Source organism: Pseudonaja textilis, chromosome 2, assembly GCF_049901715.1.
Source record: "Pseudonaja textilis isolate UNSWEBS1 chromosome 2, rPseTex1.2, whole genome shotgun sequence".
Lineage (NCBI taxonomy): Eukaryota > Metazoa > Chordata > Lepidosauria > Squamata > Elapidae > Pseudonaja > Pseudonaja textilis.
The window spans coordinates 61,539,735-61,560,085 of record NC_141991.1 but is presented as its reverse complement, the minus strand read 5'-3'; the positions used below and the strand labels follow the sequence as shown (position 1 = coordinate 61,560,085).

At 39.3% G+C, this 20,351-nt stretch overlaps 1 protein-coding gene and 1 long non-coding RNA gene across 3 annotated transcripts in view; both read right to left on the bottom strand.

Annotated features, from left to right (window-relative positions):
* The window catches only part of CACNA2D2 (calcium voltage-gated channel auxiliary subunit alpha2delta 2), a 636,728-nt gene that overhangs the window by 436,955 nt on the left and 179,422 nt on the right, over positions 1–20,351 (bottom strand). For both annotated transcript variants that reach the window (XM_087924067.1, XM_026725351.2), the window contains exon 3: positions 17,195–17,311. In XM_087924067.1, coding sequence (XP_087780193.1) covers positions 17,195–17,311 — 117 coding nt within the window. The remainder of the gene's footprint in view (positions 1–17,194; positions 17,312–20,351) is intronic.
* Positions 748–4,800, bottom strand: LOC148126877 (uncharacterized). Its single transcript, XR_015741412.1, has 2 exons — positions 4,737–4,800; positions 748–2,626 (listed from the first exon to the last, which is right to left on the bottom strand). It is a non-coding gene; the product is annotated as an uncharacterized LOC148126877 (long non-coding RNA).

The following is a 20,351-nucleotide window of genomic DNA, read 5'->3' as shown; positions in this document are numbered from 1 at the left end:
CATTATTTGGTCAAGCTGATTTCAGCCTCCTCCTCTAGTTAAGCTTCTTTCACACTTGCAGCCAGCTCAGAAGTTTCCCCAGTCCACAAAGTTTTATTCTAACTCCTAAATACCATACTGAGCCTAAACAAATAGCATTTTAAGATATGCTGATAATGGGCAGCAATTTTAAGACTGCCTGGGGCTTACACTCTAGCATATACTCTAGCTACTCTTCATTTGCTTATTCATTTTCCAGCAACATCTCTCTTTATTTGGGAATGCCTTAAGGGCTCACAGTCAAATGTACAAACATAGAGACAATATGCATCTCCTTAGGTGGTTAATGCCTTGAGTCTGCTCTTCAAGGCCAAAGCTGAAAAGCCTCCTAGGTGACCTATAAAATACTCATCTACAAATGTGTTGGACTGCAGGGGTCTCTGCTCATCAAGTGCTTCAATCCCCTTAAATAGATGTCTATCTACACGTTTTAGTCCATTTAGTCTAAGGACTATGCATAAAAAAACACAAATCTTTGGACTATAGGAACTTAAAAGTTATATTCTGAAGACTGCCCAAGTATCAAGAGCCACCCAATAATATCAGGAATAACAAGCTATGGGTTTGTGTTGACTTAAGCCCATCGTTTAAGAGAAAACCTACAGCTAAAGCTCATGTACCAGATCCTCAGCTGCATCTTCTCCAGAAACATTCGTTTTTTCAAAGAAAAATAAAGAGGCTACACCTGCACCTAATATTAGGCCAAAATTTGTTTCATTCATGCTTTATTAAACGAACCAAAAACAATATACAATTAACACTGTAAATGTGCAAAGTATGCTGATGATATACATCTTTGTAAGAGATGCTGTTCAGGTTCTTGCTCAGTGCATGGAGCCTCTAAGAATCTGGATAGGAAATAACTACTCAATCTGGGGTGGAGTAGTTGTAGATTGTTGGTCCCTCAGGGTCAGGGTCAGGAGTATTGACATCCTTAACTCTGAATGGGTTAATGCTTCCCTGACAGGTTTGGTGCACAAATTGGCAGTCCTTGTAGTTTCACAGCTCTTATTAGAAGATCAGCCATGGGCTAGAGGGCATTTGCACACATTCATCTGTGTGCCAATTACACACATTCCTAAATCAGGATGCCTTACACCTAGGCACCTGTGCCTTAGTCATCTCCCATTTCAATTATTACAATGCATTCTGTGTATAACTTCCCTTAATGACTATTTACAATTTGCAATTGGTCCAGACACACAGTTCTGGGTGACCCATGGTTCATCCAACTTACACGAGTGCTACACTGACTCTTAATTGCTTTCCAGGTGCAATTCAGTTCAATAATGTGGTTACTGCAGGTAATCCTCAATTTACAACCATTTGTTTAGTGACCATTCATTTAGTTATAATGGCACTGAAAAAAATGAACCATGACCGTTTTTCACACTTACAACTGTTGCAGCATCTCCATGCTCATTTGTTCAAAATTGGGATATTTGGCAACTGGCGTTTATGACATTTGCAGTGTCACGTGATCACTTTTTGTGATTTTCTGACAAGCAAACTCAATGGGGAAGTCAGATTTACTTAACAACCATACTAACTTAACCAGTAATTCACTTAACAACCATGGCAAGAAAGATCATAAAATGGGGCAAAAATCACTTAACTGTCTTGCATAGTAACAGAAACTTTGGCCTCAACTGTAGTCATAAGTTGAGGACTACCTGTACCTTTAAAGTCCTATGAGGCACAGGGCCAAGTTATTTGTGGAGCTACATCTTCCCAAGGGCATCTGCCTGTCCCAATGTGTCAGAGTGTGAGTGGACATTTCTCAAATGCTGTCATTGGATGGGATCTTGGCAGTGTCCCTTTCTCAGTTTTTGCCCCAGCCATTTTCAACAGCTTCCAAACTTGAGATTTGAGAGGTCTCCCACCCTTTTAGCCTTCTGGTGAGGCTGGTTGGAGGCTGATTGTTCTGGTGCTTGGTGAGGATGGCTCACAGCTTAACCCTGAGGCATTTGAGAACGCTGTAGGTTGGGTAGCCAGAAATTATCTGTAATACAACTGTATGAAAAGTCAATGCATCATATCAGTACAGCAGGTTAAAAAAATTGATATTAACGATGTAATTAGAATACTTCAGATCAAAGATGATACGTCTGGTAGCATTTCCTTTTCAGAAGTCATCCTTTTTAGATAATTACTGAGGAGGACCAGTTTCACAGCAACTGCACATTCTTCCACCGCTCCCAACAAGACTATCTAGAGCATCCGTGCAGGGAAATTACTTTTTCCCTTCATCCAGCCCTGAAATCAAGATTACTGCAATCTCCACCTGCCATTTCCAAAGGGATCAAATATCCAATTTTTAAGGTTTCAGCATTTCCAAGGAGGTGGATACCCAATTTCCAAAGTTAATTTCAAATCAGACTTAGTGCTATGAAACTGATGAAAGCACAGTGTCAGAAACCATAGCACGGTATGTGGGGTGGGGGTAGGGATGCAGAAGGCAAAACCCATGCCATTTGAGGACTCAGCAGAAATCTAATCCTCTAACATCTGGATAATCCTTTGCAGAATATGAGGCTGTTTATGGAGTTTCAAAAGCAAAGTGGGCTATGCTTCTGCCAAGCGTGTCCTGCAAAAGAAAGGAAAACATGCAAGCTAATCTGTATGAATTAGACATGAAACCCTAAATAGACATGAAACCCTAAATCGCTTTAGCGTTATTAGAAGGCTGGATACACTGTTTAGTGAAAGGGTCCCACGCAGCTTTGATAGACTTGTTACAGGCGTCTGATTCCTCCTGATTAGATTAGACAATAAATTCTTGGTATTCGCATTGTTCAACTCCCACTGCAATCTCTAAATTAGAATTTCAGACCTCAGAGACTAGATTCAAATTGGATTAGTGGATCGAGTCCAGGACGAGGTGGGAGGGAAAGCATTGAGAGAAACCCAGAGGGAAGCATACAGCATCCACACACACTCCTGTGCACATAAGCTAACAAAATAATTAAATAAACACAGAGAGACAACAAGCCACCATTTGATTAGGAGTAAATTAAAAATATAATTAAAACAAAAACAACAAAACAGCAATTAAAGAAGTGGAGAAAGGAATGAATTGTCACTATTAATTAACAAAGCAGGGAGATTATACCTTTAAATGTTGTTTTTCTCCAGCTTAGACTGTGTGGGATTTTAATGCAAGGACTCAGCAGAAGAGACCAATTTTCATTTCTATTGTTGAGTGAACTAATGTGTAGCAGGCTGGGAACTGCATAAATACACACTGAGTAATAGAAGAGCTGTCTCCAAGATTCAAAATACTAAGAAGAAAAATATTGCTTTCTCTTCTATCTGAATGAAGAAAACATAATTCATACATAATCTACATCCCCTAAACTTATGCAGGTAGGGTTCTCACCTAATATGGCTCACCATTGTAGACCCCTCTAATAAAAGAAAGGTTGCACTATATTTAAATGTCTCTCCGTCCAACAATCCACATCTATTTAACCCACGTAGATGTACACTATTATCTCTGACACTGTAATGTGCAACACTAGTTGGCTTTCAAGAGTAGCTGCAAAAATGAGTCGGTTTACTTAGTACTAAATGTGAATGGATTAAATTGCTCAAGCACCTGTAATTCAGAGTGGTACCTTATAAGTACATAACCCACTGTTCTGAAACAAAACCAAATTTCAACAAGTTAGATATGGTAAAAGCAGGGTATCAAAGAAGAAGACAGCTTCTTGTTCAGGGGTGTCAAACTCATGCAATCATGACAACATCATATGACATATCGGGACTTTTTCCCCTTTCACTAAACTGGGTGTGGGCATGGTCAACACATGACACATCTGGCTTGTGGGCCGGGAGTTTGACAGCCCTATTCTTGTTGGTTATGTGATTGTGATTTAGGCACTTGGCAATTATTTACAACAATTGTAGAGCCCCTATTGTGTTATCACAATTTGCGAGCATCCCCGCCAGCTCCCAATAAGCAAAGTCAAAGTGAATTAAACCAGATTTACTTAATGCCCAAGGCCAAAAAACAAAGGTAAGACAGGGTATAGTCATATGATGACTCAGTTATTGATTGCATCACTTAGCAATGGAAATTCTGATGCCAGTTGTGGATGTAAGTCAAGGATTATCTATAAAGCCACCCAATCAATCTGCATGGTGTGTGTGAGAGAGGATGCATAGAGTTAAAAACAACAAACAGCAGTAAAAGCAGTTGCCCCCAAGGCAAGATGGGAGAAAACAATTTTTAATATTAATAAAAAACATTAAATAATAAAAACTATTGCGCTAGAGACAAATTTAAACAATGAGAAACAATTCCAAAGGCCAATAAAGATGGGTCTAATACCGCCATCATATTTAGCTAATGTCTAGAGTTAGTGGTGGCATTAGAGGTCTTTGAGATCTTAAGGCAAACAGAATTATGGCCCCCTGTAGCATAAGAAAGGCAGACTATCAAAGAAGACATGCCACCCCAGGCCCCACCAAATGTTTAAATAATAGGACCTGGACCATACCCATCCTGTCTGATCTTAGCAAATGACCAGGATTAATTGTAGAAAGATAGTCCCATAAATAACAAAATCTTATTCCATAAAAGGCCATAAAACAACCAGCATCGAATTTGTACCTGGAAGCCTACTGGTAACTAGCATAGCTAGCAAAGCAACAGTGTTACATGAGTGTGCCATAATGTTCCCATATCTACTTACACTACTGTATTTGGCTCAATTATAGCTTCCAAGCGCTCTTCAAGGACAGCCTCATACATAACAGATGTTCTGGAAATTATTCTTGCTCAAGTCTTCCTTCTACATAATTTTAAATGATGCACAAACCTCTTATTTTGCATCTTGATCATTTAAATATCATCACTTGATTCTAACAACCACAAAATCTGGCTTGATTCTTAAGGGCTGCAAACATTGGTCCAGTTTCAACCACTTGGGTTTGAGGAACTAAAAACAGAGTGAGAACCACTTAACATTCAAGAAAATTTCAGTCTGCCTAAGAGATACTCCCACCTAATCAAAAGCAGAAGTACTGGTGGTTTATATTACTGCTGCTCTCTCCATTATTTTTAGTCTGATAAGCTAAATTACTATTTCCAACACAATTGTATTATGTTAAGGCACAGCACAATTAAATAAGCAGGCCAGCATCAAAGTCAGTGCAAATATATAATGGGATAAAAAACAGTTTCTTTCCCACATAATTCCTCAAATATAGGCTCACACATTTCTGCATTTTAAAACAGAGCAACACATTTACCTTTTGGTGAACTGTGAAATTGCCTCTCAAAGTGCTCCAGTTACAGCTTCCATTTTGATGGGATAACAATCCCTGTTCTTTAAGGTGGGCATTTTGCCATAAAATCAGTTCTGGGTTGGTAATGTACAGAAATTCTGGACTAAACAGTATTTCCTAAATATTCCACACATGTGCACAGACAGACAGAAACTATACATTTTAGAAGCTTTAAAAATTCATGAAGATTTGGCAGAATAATCACAGATGTTACTAATTAATTATACGAAATCCAGAAACTATTTTCCAAGACAATTCTTATGTTTTGAAATATCCTTTCCAGCATTCAACAATAACATTTTGTTATTGAAAAGGGGGGAATAATATATACTGGTCAAAAAAATAAAGGGAACACTTAAACAACACAATGTAACTCAAAGTCAACCACACTTCTGTGAAATCAAACTGTCTACTTAGGGAGCAACACTAATTGACAATCAATTTCACATGCTGTTGTGCAAATGGAATAGACAACAGGTGGAAAGCATAAGCAGTTAGCAAGACATCCCCCATAAAGGAGTGGTTCTGCAGGTGGTGACCACAGATCACTTCTCAGTTCCTATGCTTTCTGGCTGATGGTTTGGTCACTTTTGAATGCTGGTGGTGCTTTCACTCTAATGGTAGCATGAGATGGAGTCTACAACCCACACAAGTGGCTCAGGTAGTTCAGCTCATCTAGGATGGCACATGAATGCGAGCTGTGGCAAGAAGGTTTGCTGACTCTGTCAGCGTTGTGTCCAGAACATGGAGGCGCTACCAGGGGACAGGCCAGTACATCAGGATACGTGGAGGAGGCTGTAGGAAGGCAACAACCCAGCATCAGGACCGCTACTTCCGCCTTTGTGCAAGGAAGGACAGGAGGAGCACTGCAGGAGCCCTGCAAAATTACCTCCAGTGGGCCACAAATCTGCATGTGGCTACTCAAGCGGTCAGAAACAGACTCCATGAGGGTGGTATGAGGGCCCGGCGTCCACAGGTGGGGGTTGTGCTTACAACCCAACACTGTGCAGGACATTTGGCATTTGCCAGAGAACACCAAGATTGGCAAATTCGCCACTGGCACCCTGTGCTCTTCACAAATGAAAGCAGGTTCACACTGAGCACATGTGACAGACGTGACAGGGTCTGGAGACGCCATGGAGAATGTTCTGCTGCCTGCAACATCTTCCAGCATGACCGGTTTGGCAGTGGGTCAGTAATGGTATGGGGTGGCATTTCTTTAGGGGGCCGCACAGCCCTCCATGTGCTCCCCAGAAGTAGCCTGACTGCCATTAAGTACCGAGATGAGATCCTCAGACCCCTTATGAGACCATACGCTGGTGCGATTGGCCCTGGGTTCCTCCTAATGCAAGACAATGCTAGACCTCATGTGGCTGGAGTGTGTCAGCAGTTCCTGCAAGACAAAGGCATTGATGCTATGGACTGGACCTCCCATTCCCCAGACCTGAATCCAATTGAGCACATCTGGGACATCATGTCTTGCTCCATCCACCAATGCCACATTGCACCACAGACTGTCCAGGAGTTGGGGGATGCTTTAGTCCAGGTGTGGGAGGAGATCCCTCAGGAGACCATCCGCCACCTCATCAGGAGCATGCCCAGGTGTTGTTGGGAGGTCATACAGGCATGTGGAGGCCACACTCACTACTGAGCCTCATTTTGACTTGTTTGAAGGACATTACATCAAAGTTGGATCAGCCTGTAGTGTTTTTTTCCACTTTAATTTTGAGTGTAACTCCAAATCCAGACCTCCATGGGTTGCTAAATTTGATTTCCATTGATAATTTTTGTGTGATTTTATTGTCAGCACATTCAACTATGTAATGAGCAAAGTATTTAATAAGAATATTTCATTCATTCAGATCTAGGATGTCTTATTTTTGTGTTCCCTTTATTTTTTTGAGCAGTGTATTTTCCTCCTCAATAAGCACAGAAGTTGAAAGAAAAAAGGAGCCAAATTTAAAAAACACACACATTTTCACAGCGGTGTTGCACTATGCTTTTAAAATCAGGTTAGCCATTACAGCAGTGAAAGTGGAAAGATGTGGAACAGCTGGAGTGAGAAAGGACTTCAAACACAGTTATCTAATAAATAACTTGGCTGTTCTTCTGCAAGGACAATCCTGGCTTTCGTGAGTCATGTCCTGGTAAACTGACAATCAGACTACTATAGTACATAGTTGGTTAGGTAGTCCATTAAAGCTGTCCAAAATCAGCAGCTGGCTCAGGATGCAGCAGCAGGAATGGCAAGCGACATCTCTTTAAAGTCCTAGATTACCCCTGAAATAATTTCAATGCTTGTGATTGCCTTCTGACTCCACCTTCAACATTTGGATCATTAATGCAGTATTTTGCGAGTCCTATCATGAGTCCCATCATATACTTGATACCAACAATTAAATTTGTTTTCTCTGTGTCAGGGTTCATTTTATGGTACAAATTGCCAACTGGGGTTGAAATTGGCTTCGTTTTTTTTACAGATCAGTTCTACATTTAATTTCTCCGGCCTTTTATTCTCTTTTAATGTTTTCAATATTTTACATATTTGACTGTGTTTTTATTATCATGATGATATCTGTGCTATTTATTTAAGAAGGTTAGATCTGCTGATGGAGCAGGTGGCATTTAAATGTACTAAACACACACAGCTCCTCTACTTTAAGGCAAAAGAGACAGACCAGACTGAATCTGAGGAACTCAGCCCAGATAAATTTGGGACAGTGGGAGTCTTGATCAGAATAGTAAACAATTCTTTTTATTCCCTTTTTTTTATCACAATCCCCCCTCCCCCAAGTCCTACTACCCTTACATAGATGAGAGAGATGAGAAAAGAATGTCAGGAGTTTATGCCAGTAGTATGCTAGCAGGGTCACCAAAGGCATGAAAGTCACCCCAGTTGCCCAGCTAAAGCAAACAGGCACCAACCATGGGGCAACAGTCACATACGAAGATGCTGGAGGTGAAATGTCACTTTAGTGAAAATGATAAAGGCATTTTTTCATACCCAAGTAAGAAAGGCCAAATGGTAAACCACTTCAATAGTTTACTAAGAAAGTCCCCTGAATAAGCCATATCAAATGATTCACAATATAGTTCCAGATGGCAGGCCCCTCAGGTTGGACTCAACATGCTACTGAGGAGGACCTGAGAATCTTTTGCAGTACTGACAGTTTGACTAGAGCCTTTGGAACATCCAGTTGATGTTGCCCTACAGGAAAAGAAAATCCAATGCTATTAGAAGGATAGTTGGAACATGAAACATAAGAAGCGTGAACATGGGAAATCTCAAACGGTGAAAGATGAAATGAAGCAACTACATATTGACATCTTAGGCACCAGCAACTTCAGATGAACTGGGATTACATACCTTGAGTTAGAAGATCAAACTGTTTATTATTTAGCACATGTAAAAGGAGGAAAGGTATTGCGCTCAAGGTTGACTCAACCTTCCATCCTTCCAAGGTGGGTAAAATGAGGACCCAAATTGTTGAGGGCAATATGCTGACTGTAAACCGCTTAGAGGCCAAGGAACATGGGTCATTATTGCTGACACATTCCGGGTAATTGAGAAAGGCAAAGAACATTTTTTAAATCCCTCAATATTTTAACTGATTAAAGAGAGACTTAAAATTGTACTGATCATGTGAAGGTGTTGAATGGGCTTAGAAAAATGGGAATTCCAGAACATCTTATTGTTCTCATGTGAAAGCTTTATACAGGTCAAGAAGCCACAATACACAGATGGCAAAACAAGATAGCTCCAGATTGGCAAAGGAGTGCAACAACCTGTATACAACCCCTTACTTATTCAATCTATATGCTGAATATAGAGACGCTGGTTGGAAGAGGAGTGTGATTTTAATATTAGAGGAAGAAACATCAATAAATTATGCTGCCCTGAGGACACTACACTTATAGCTGAAAATGCAAAGGATCTGCAGTCTAATACTAAAACTTAAGAAATGTAATGATAAAACAGGACAAAAATTAAATATAAAATATATCAAATAAATAACAACAGGCACAACAACCTGACTGAGAACTGATAATGAAGATACTGAAATGGTGGATAGTTTCTACTCTTTACAATCAACCATCAATAATAAAAGAGCAAACATCAAGAAATAGATCACATACTAGCACTTGCTACAGCAGCCACGAAGGCCTTTAAAAAGATGCCTAGATATATCTATACCTAGAAAGATCACTAGAGTTCAAGCACTGTGCCCTATGATGCTCAATGGAAGTGAAAGTTGGACTTTGAAGAAACAGGATAGAAAGTGTGATGAAATGTAGTCAGGATTCCCAGGAGGGAGAGACTGCATCCCAGAGAAGGAAGAGACAGAAAAATGTAGTGTGTGAAGCTAAAATGGCTCCTCCCTAGGAGTTCTCAAAGTGTATGTTTAATGGTTAAAGTCTGCTTTTGTGTAGCAAGATTTCTATTATAAGTGAGGAAAAGGAAGCGGCTTAGAAGGACTTCAAGATGTCTTTCCTGGTTTCGGAACCTGCAGAAGGAATATTCACATTTTTGAACATTGGTAATGGAAAATACTTGTAAAATACCACAGAGAAACACCTGCACACAGAGAAAAAATAACTTCAACAAAAAAAAAGGCTGATTGAACAAATCAACCCAGAATCAAGGGGCAAATGATGATTCAGATTATATTACTTTGGATACATTATGCAAAGACCTATCTCTCTACTGAATGCCGAGAAGGGGAAAGAAACAGAAGAGAAAGACCACCAGTAAAGTGGATGGACTCACCTATAGTGGCAAAGGGTATAACACTGGAAGATCTGAAGGGCCAGATTAGGATCAGATCCTTCTAGAGAAAATCTATGTGTTATAAGATCAACACTGACTTGATAGCACACCACCAATCAATCAATTTCATACTGCCCAACTCCTATATTTTTGTACAAAAGGAATTGCAAAATACAAATATCAACATAAGGTAATTATCTTGATTCAGGTTTCCATAGACAAATTACATACTTCAACTGTAACTTCAATAGAATGTAGAATATGGAGCATTTATATGACAGAAAATATTCTGTGTCCCAGAATAACAGGCAGAAATATTAAAAGCTAGGTTATACTGACATCAATACATACTTTATCTCAGAATATCAACTCTCCACCCAATTTCTTCTTGGGCAATTTATTTCCAATCTATGGAATACAATAAATGCTCTGTCCTACATAGTGGCAAAAAAAATCAGAAAAAACAACAGGCTGAATAGTCAAGACCTTGTTGATGATCCAAACTCTGTCAAGGATCTTGGAGTACTCATCTCTAATGACCTAAGTGCTGGAGCCCACTGTAACTACATAGCCAAAAAGGCGTTAAGAGTTGTTAACCTAATCTTACATAGCTTTTTCTCTGGTAATATTACACTAATAACTAGAGCATACAAAACATTTGCTAGACCAACGCAGCTCATCAGTCTGGAACCCACATTACGTATCTGGTATTAACACAGTTGAGAAAGTCCAGAAATATTTCACAAGAAGAGTTCTCCACTCCTCTACTTGTTGCAGAATACCTTATGTCACCAGACTCGAAATTCTAGACCTAGAAAACCTACAACTACGGCGCCTTCGGTCTGATCTAAGTATAGTATATAAAATCATACTTTGCAATGTCCTACCTGTCAATGAATACTTCAGCTTCAACCATAACAACACAAGAGCACACAATAGATACAAACTCAAGGTTAACTGCACCAAACTTGATTGCAGGAAATACGACTTCAGCAACAGAGTGGTCAATGTCTGGAATACTCTACCTGACTCTATGGTTTCTTCCCCAAACCCCAAAAACTTTAACCTTAGACTGTCTACTATTGACCTCACCCCTTTCCTAAGAGGTCTGTAGGGGGCGTGCATAAGCGCACCAACATGCCTACCATCCCTGTCCTATTGTTTCTTTTATTTCTTTTATTTCTTTTTCTTATATGTATCCATGTATTCATAACTATGTTTTTACTTATACCTATTATCTTGTAAGCAATTGACAAAAATAAATAAATAAGTAAAAATAAATAAATAAATTATAGCTCAACCCACCAAAAAACATAACTTTAGTCAGAAGTTACTGCACACTGAACAAACTAGGTCTTCATTCTGGGTGAATATGTAAGGATTACGCAATCACTGTAGACTCTTACAAGTTCAGCTAAAACTACATATGTCCTATCAATATTACTCAGTCAATATTTGTTTTGTTTTTTCAGGAGTGCTGAGGTAATAAGCATTAACATTCATCATCATCATCATCATGCAGCTCACAGATATTAAATTTACTTTTGTTGGTAATTTGCTCTGAAAAGTAAGGTATGAATAAGGTATGGGTGGGGCTGTGCTAGCCCAGGCAGACCAGTGCGTAATCTGGTGTTATCCTGGACTTGTGTCTCCTGCTTGCTGAGATTGCAGTCAAGGCTAGAAGAGCCTTTGCATAACTTCATGTCATGGGCCAGTTGCACCCTTTCTAGATTGGGAGTCCCTGCACTCACTCAAGTCTTGGTCATCTAATGCTTGGACAATGCACTCTCCATAGGGCTACCCTGGAAGGGTATCCAGAAGAATGTAGAATGCAGCTGCACAGTGTAGAATGAAGCTGCGCAGGCAATTATTGGGGCCCTTGGGGTAGGTCATATTATACTGCTGTTTCATGAGCTGCACTGACTGCCAGTTTGCTTCCAGGTCCAATTCAAAATGTTGGTTATCCCCTTTAAAGTCCTTCATGGCATGGGTTCAGTCTATCTGAGAAGCTGGCTCAATTTGATGGATTAGCACACTCCATCCATGCCAGCTGAAGGGGCATGCTGAGGGCCCATCAGTAAAGGAATTTATTACTTGTATTTATTGTTTTAATGTTTAACCTATCTTTTATTCAATATCTGTAAGCTGTCTAGAATCATCTTTGGCAAAATGGGAGGCATACAAGTTTGATAAATAAATAAAATCTTAAATCAGCATGAATGTATCTCCTATTTTAGTCACTGCTGACTCAGTGTAAAACTTTCTTCAGTAAAATAATCCTCCAATTCTTACAGGAATATCATAGAGAGGAAAAGTAAGGCTTCCTATAATAAATGCAGTGAAATGCACTAAGGTCATGCGTATTCTGCTCATCTCATTCATTTCTATTAGCTCATCCTAATTATTTCAATTCATATGTACATGAAAAAAGAAATCATAACTCACAACTTTTCTTTTATTGTGAATAAAAGGAAAAGCCCCTGGATGACTCAATTACAGTACAAAGATGGAAAAATAAATTTGAGGTCTGCATATATACCCTATTGTAAATACATCTTGCTTTGGGAGATATATGAAATTGCAAAAGCAACCACAACAAAATCCAAAGTCAATTATAGTGGGCAATCTGCTATGTAGTGAAACAGAAGGACTTCTAATATAGCAGAATCAAGTGTTAATAGAAAGAACTACAGACTTACACTGTGACAATACTGCATCCTTAAAGCAGCTGCACTGCATACTGATGCCAGCTGACTTCTATACTGCTTTAAGAAAATTCTGTCTGGTTTGAGGGCTTTGGCAGCAATTTGCCAGATGTTCAAACTAGATTGCCAGCTAGCATGTCCCCAGCTGGGCAACTCCCCAGTTACTATACCTTTCCAAATTTCCTTATAGGGAAACCAACTGCCAATCTCTTCTGCGGGCACATCTTACTGGATATATACACTTTTACATCTATACTCACACAACAAAATATATGCATACAAAATTAAATTAGACTCCCACAGACAAAAGAATCTCTCAGCAGGAGAGTGGTTATACCACTTGTTTAATGTGCAGAATTTTACATCTTTGAAATCAGCATATGCGTTTTAATTTATTTTTTGTCTGAGATACTTGGGAGGAGGAGGAGGAGGAGAAGAAGAAGAGGAAGAATAAGAAGCCTTTTTATTTTGTTTTCCAGGTACTTATGGTAGTTAATTGTAACTGCAGTACTTATTCATCTGACTTATTTGAGAACTGGAATGAAATCTTTCCCAAGTAAAACTGGAAAAACAGTTGGAATCGTGTATCAGTGGACTTATTAAAAAATTAAAACCAACAAATAAATAGGTAGCTCTGCTGGGATTTGAGTACTCTTTATATCACACACAGGTGCTATGGCCATTATGCTACTAAAACACCATGGTAATAGTAGCTGCAGCCAAGATTAGGCTGTTACAGAGTGATGACCACTGACCCAGATAAGGTGTTCCTGTTTCTGCACACTGCCAGATCAGAGCACAGCACTTGAAGCTCAGCAGGAAAACCAGAAAGCAACCTTTAACACTGAGCAGCACTACTTTCAACATGGAGCAGAAAATGGGGTGCGGGTTGGAAATGCCACATTGGTGGGTGAGATGGAAATACACAGAGTTCAGGTCATATGCCAAGCCTTGTGAGCCATGCCAAGGACCACACTCCAAAAGTGATGGAACCAGGATCCATTTGGAGAGGGACTAAGAGGTAACACCCATGTTTCAAAAAATCCAAGGAAAGGGGAGGCACTAAACTTTTGTTTTTAAAGGATAGATGCAGCAGAACTAATACTGGAGGATCATACTCTTTATGTATGCTGGATGGGATGGCATTGGTTCTGGTATTGTACAATGTCATGCCTATTATGCAAACTGCATATATATATATATATGAGTAAAAGTGTGGCTAGGATTAATAGTAATATTAGTGGGCACTGCCTTTCTTTGAAATGTGCTTAAAAAGTTAACACATGGCTTTAAAATGTGAGACAAATCCACTGGTATGGGGAACATCAACACATCTTTCTTTTCTTAGCCTGAAGATGACCTACTAATGTTCCCCAAGTCGGCATGCTTCTACCTGTAGCTGAGTTAATCCAGGGATGCTTTTAAGGTACTGCAGCATGCTCTGAGGTAATATTTTCCTTAATATCCTGCCAGAAGGAACTATGTGTAGCCAATGTAGAACTTATTAATATGCATCAGGGAGGCAACCTGAAACAATATATGCCATATCAACAATGTTCTCACTCCAAGTGACTTCCTATGAATCCAGTATCTTCACTCTGGTGCCTGATTTCTTTACCCACCCATCATCTTTTTTTTGGCCTCAAGGGAATCTGGAACTTTGCAGCTCCTTTTCCTTTCTTTTATAAATGTGTGGATCAGCTGTTGGATCTAGAGGGTATGAAATCTTGACAATGTCCATCTTATGCATGACATAACATAAATAGTTGAAAGGTAATTGAAAGAGTTTGACACTTGCTCTGTTGTTGCCTGTGTAATTAGGAATGCCCTTCCCAGCAGTTGCTGCTCCTAAGGAAGCACAAGTTTCTTGCCTTCTCTCTTCATATTATCTTCTTGGGTAGTTTACAATTCCCACACTAATCCTCACTACCCCCAGCCAATCAGAACACAGCCAACCCCAACCAATCAGAACACAGCCAAACCCCAACCAATGAGAACACACCCCCAGCCAATCAGAACACAGCCAAGCCCCACCCAATCAAGTCACATCCCCACTAGCAGTTAAAAGGAAGAAGCACCTGCAAGCTCACATTATTCCGAAAGCACAAAGCCGAAGACACAAGCCTGAAGATAATGAATGAGACTTCATCGAAACGTTGCCTAGATACTTCCAATTTTACGTGGGAGAAAACCCAAATAACCAAAGATCCATATATCTATATATCTATATCTATATATCTATATCTATATATCTTAAGTTTTGGCGGGTACTTACATGTATGGTATTCAGCTTTGTTCGGGTATTTTCCCATGTCATTGTAGTTGTGCTTTTAAAGTTGTAGCAATGTTTCGGCAGAATCTCATCTGCCATCATCAGGCTTATGTGTTGTGTTTGTCTGTGAGTCTGACTTTCACAGCCGTTTCAGTTTTAAATTTGAGGCTAGCCTACTGCTGTGCCAGAATGGTTTTTTTTCTTCATCTTGATTGGTTGGGAGTCTTGGTCTGTGTTTATTGGTCTTGGAGTTTGCTGTGTTCTTGGTCTTGTGCTGTGATATCCTGGGTCATTTGCTGTGTTGCAACTTCTTGAGTTCTTGTGGTGTAATTTCCTGAGTTTTCTGATGTGATGTCCTGAGCGGGTGGCTGTGATGTAGCATTCTGGGTTTTAGTCTGGCTTTGAGTTTGGGGTCTGGGTCTGTGTTCTTGGCGTGTGTCAGCTTGTTTGGTTTTGGGGTTGGGGATACAACAGCTGGCAAAGCAGCCGTGGTCTGTTTTCTGGATGGTAGTTGTCTTTTGTTTGTAGGATGGGCTTGGGCTTGGGTCTGATGAGGGGGATTCGTGGTGGTGTCCCGTGTTGTTTTGGGTCTGGTGTTGGTTTTCATGGCTGGGACTCATTTGTTGGTGAGGGCTAGCTTCCAGATGTCTGGTAGGCGGGAGGTATCATCCCGTCTATTCATGTTATGGGGGTGTTTCTCTATCTCGATGGCTTCCCTGATTATTCTCTTGCTGGAGTGTTCAGTGTTGGTTATTAATTTGGTTCCTTCAAAATTAATTTCATGTCCAAGACCAGGGATACTACAGCAATAAATCTCACAAGGTCATCACAAAACCCATTACCCAAGCCGTTACTACACAGGAGGCTAATGGAAAAGAGTTCAAAACACAAACGACCCAGGAGATTACAACGCAGGACCCAGGATACCACAACAAAAGAACTCGCAAACCCATCACACAACCCATTACCCAAGCCGTTAAAACACGAGAGGCTAATGGAAAAAAGATCACTACAAAACAAACGACCCAGGAGATTAGAGCACAAGATTCAGGATATCTCCACAACAAAACTCACAAGGCCGTCACACAGCCCATTATGCCAACATCAACTCCATCAACCAATCAAGAGGCAGCAGCGCAGCCAACCAGCCCAGCACACCAGCCCCCACCACCAGTATTTATAGAGAGACGGCAGCTCCGATCACACACTGCTTGCACTGGCATGAAGCCGAAAGCACCAGCCTGAGGATGGCGAGTGGGACCTTGCCAAAACGTCACCAAGATACGTACCTATACCCGTGAAAATCTACGAAAACAAATATATATATATATATATATATATATATATTTGTTTTCTTAAGTTTCCATGGGTACTTACATGTATGGTATTCAGCTTTGTTTGGGTATTTTCCCACGTTTATTATAGTTGTGCTTTTAAAGTTGTAGCAATGTTTCGGCAGAATCTCATCTGCCATCATCAGCAGATGATGGCAGATGAGATTTACTAACTGAGAATTTACTAACTGAGAATCCTCAGTGTGATATCTTAGTAGAAAAGATGAAACAGAAAATGTACATATTGAATGTTGTCACAGGAAAAGTCAGGTCCATCTAATATTAGAGCTTTAAACATGCTGATCCACTCTGGCACTGTATAACAAGGAAGGGAATTATACAAAAATGAAAAGTTAGGTTGAAAACCTACTTGAAAGCCCAGATTTAACTGCAAACAATTGCTATTATTCTCTGCTTCATCCTCCCATTATACACTCACATTTTGCAAAACATCCTTCCAAAGGAGTAGAAAAGGCCACTCATTTCAAGAGCCCAAAGTAAGCTAGAGCCTGAGAGAGTTTAGACCACTTATAGAAGAAAGGGCTATCAGAAACATTTCACACCATCTTTAATTGTATATGTGAGAGGTGCAAAGAAGAAAATATTTGGAAGAGCTGTGCAAATACATTGTTTAACATTACCCATTTCTAAGAAACGTTCTCTGAAACTTGTATAAAGTATCAATCAATTCCTGAGGATATCAGAACATCATCATGGGTACCAATTCGATTGCTTGCTTCCTTCCTGTTTCATCAGAAACACCGAAACTCAGGAGCCATGTTACCTTTAAAGCTTGGACTTTCTTGGCCAAGAGACTTTCAATGTCTCCTGCCACTTTCTCCACGATTTTTTCAGGGATGTTGTCTCTTACTTCAAATAAATTCTTCTTCTCATCATAGATCTGTTGAAAGAGATGAACAAAGAAAGAAATTGGAGCGCCAACAAATTCAAACCTTCTACAAAATACTTCTGGAAAAGGAAAAAAAAACACTAAGCATAGAATACAGTAAATGTTCAGAATAGGAAATACCATGACCAATCCATAATAAAATTCTTAAACCAAACAACTGCCTATGGACAGTTTTTTCACTCATATTTTCTTCTCATATGTTCAATATCTTAACATTCCTTGCAGGGACCTTTCTCTCATTGCAGTCAGTGTCTTGTGAAAAAAAGCAACCTACATCTCACAGATTTTATATCTAATTTTAATCATTAGGTAAAATTAATTCATTGCATGATGAAAGACTCTCCTCTGAAATTACCTTCAGTGGCAAATTACCTTCACGTATGAGAGATAGAAGCTTTCCAAGCTCTCATTTTAGGTCTCCCACTCTCTGAGACAAAGTGATTGGCCTACCAAGCCACCTTCTATGCCTAATAGAAGAAATCATGAGTGTAATCTAGTCCTCTCCTCTCCTCTCCTCATCCAATACCTTAGTCACTATACTACACTAACTCTACATACGGTATTTATATTTATCTATAGCTCAATATCTACAGTATACATATACAGTATGTGCATATATAGTAAGATATTCATATGTTCAAATATCTTGCTCTTGAGTATGCTGAATTGGATGTTTTTAATCTTTTTTACTGGTTTTATTGTTCAATTTTTTAAAAAATTAATCATTATATCTTTTCAGATTTATAAACCACCTAGTCATTGACTGAGATGGGCGCCCATAGTTTTGAAGAAATAAATAAAATGCATAACTGTAGTATTGTACAAGAGAAGGCAGTAAAGGTGGATTTACAACACCCAGACAGACAATTAAGGTCAAAGGTGCAGAGGATGTAAAAAGAAATAGATATAGAAACACAAGGTTTTTGAGTGTTTAAGTGCCTGGCCAGTTATTTAATTTATGTGATTTTTGCTTCTCAGAACATCCCTCTACTTTTACAAGCTGAGCATGCCATGTGGTCAGAAGAAACCTTTGAAATTGAGATTCTCATTTTCTCAGGATATTTATGAAATGCCCCTAAGCCTTAATCAGAAAAGTATTCTGTGAAATCCCACATATGCCCAATCCAGTGGTTGAAACGTAGCACACTGTCCTCATCTCTCCCACTGTGCATATAATTCAATGGATATTGAGACTAGCAGCAGATGGTACATAGCTGAAGGTGGTGGCACAGCCAGCCCAAAACAGACACTGAAACAGACTAATATGATTAAAAGTCTGTAAGAAAAAAAAGAGGGAAAATATTTAGAGTAAATAAATGGAAACTATGCAACAGCAAGCTGTCTCGATTTTTATAATATCTACAGACCACTGCTATCATAGCATTTGAAGTACTAGTGGCAATAGGACTGTAATTTGCATCAGAAAAACCAATTAGTTCAGCAAGGTAATGGTCTCCACCTACATCCTTATCATGAACTCTTAGAATTAGTTTCTCTTCACTTATGTCTTTGCATATACAAAAATACACACAAATTTACAAAAACTACCTTCTCCAACTTGGTGCATTCTACATGTTGAATCGTACTCCCTGCAATTTCCAATTAGTATTATCCAGCTATTATCAATCCAATTACCCCAGGAAACCCTTTAATTCCAAATCAGTGTAGCCATGAATCAAATTATGGAATTTGTGGTCCAACAGACACAGCGAGTAGCAAGATATAGAAGATGGCAACCAAGAGGACTCCAATATTGTAAAACAGTCTGAACTCACATATTGCGTTATTCCAATAGAATTTGTGATTTACTCGGCATACCATAGGGAAAAAAAACCATGGCACAGAATGGCTTGCAAATCTGGCTGCGGTAAGCAGCAAGACTGAATCCATGCTGAGAACAACCTCAACTCTATTTAATTGGCAATAACATGTAACCTTCTATCTATGCCAAACAAAAATGGATGTGTATGGAAAAAAATCTGGAGGGCATCAGTCTGAGAAACATTGCTATAGATTATCAACACACATCAAAGACACATGACGCCATTCAATGTGCAAATAGTAGTCTGGCTATGGTAGGTAAATATAGATAAAGCAGACAACCCTTACTATTTTTGCATCGTGTATATCTTTCCACAGACTTTGTACAATGCACAAGTAATATTATTGTTTCAAAATAAAGGCAAGCTTTTTGAAGCAGTTTCAGAAATAGATTTTTGAACACTGCAGCCTAAGTAGCTTATGGAAAACAATGTAAATACCCAACACTGAATATTTATCCAATGTTGTTTCTGGCAGTGGGCTTCTTCCATGCTTTTCTAAAAACTGCCTTTGACCTGCTGTGTGAAAAGGCTGTTCCTTCCATGTCTTTCTAAAAACTGCCTTTGACTTGCTGTGTGGAAAGGTTGTTCCTTCGTGATAATATAAGGGCAGCTGGAGGTGAATTGATGTCCCTGAATACCAATCTTAGACTTTCCCCTTGTCAAACAGCAAGCTGTACATGCCAGAGGATGGAAAAATACTATACAAAACCATTTAATATCAGAGAACATGGTATAATGGATTCTTATGGTCTCCCTTCCCTTCTTTTATTTTTCTTTGGGTAACAGCATAACAAAGTAATGTGTTTTGAAGGCACAGCAGCTCCAACTGAGCAGCAGCAATTTGGGAAACAAAAGAAAAAGGAACAACCTTCAAGGACAAAATCATGGATGCAGAGGGCATCCTGACACCAGCATTTTCCTATTATGAAATGCCAAATCTCTTCCCACTGGCTATTGCTGATTTTATCCAGAAAAAAAATAAACCATTGTAGACTATACTGTCTATTTGCCCCATTAGGCCCTGATGCTTTCAGTCTTCAGGAGCAATTCTATATATGTTTCTTGAAACATAACTAAGTAAGATGCAGTCTTTTATAGATGAAATGTGTAAAATCTCCATTTACCTATTGTAGATTTTCTATACATGCACCTTTCTGGCCAGGGATTAAGAGAGCTAGCTGGAAATAATGATAACCACTATATGAAAA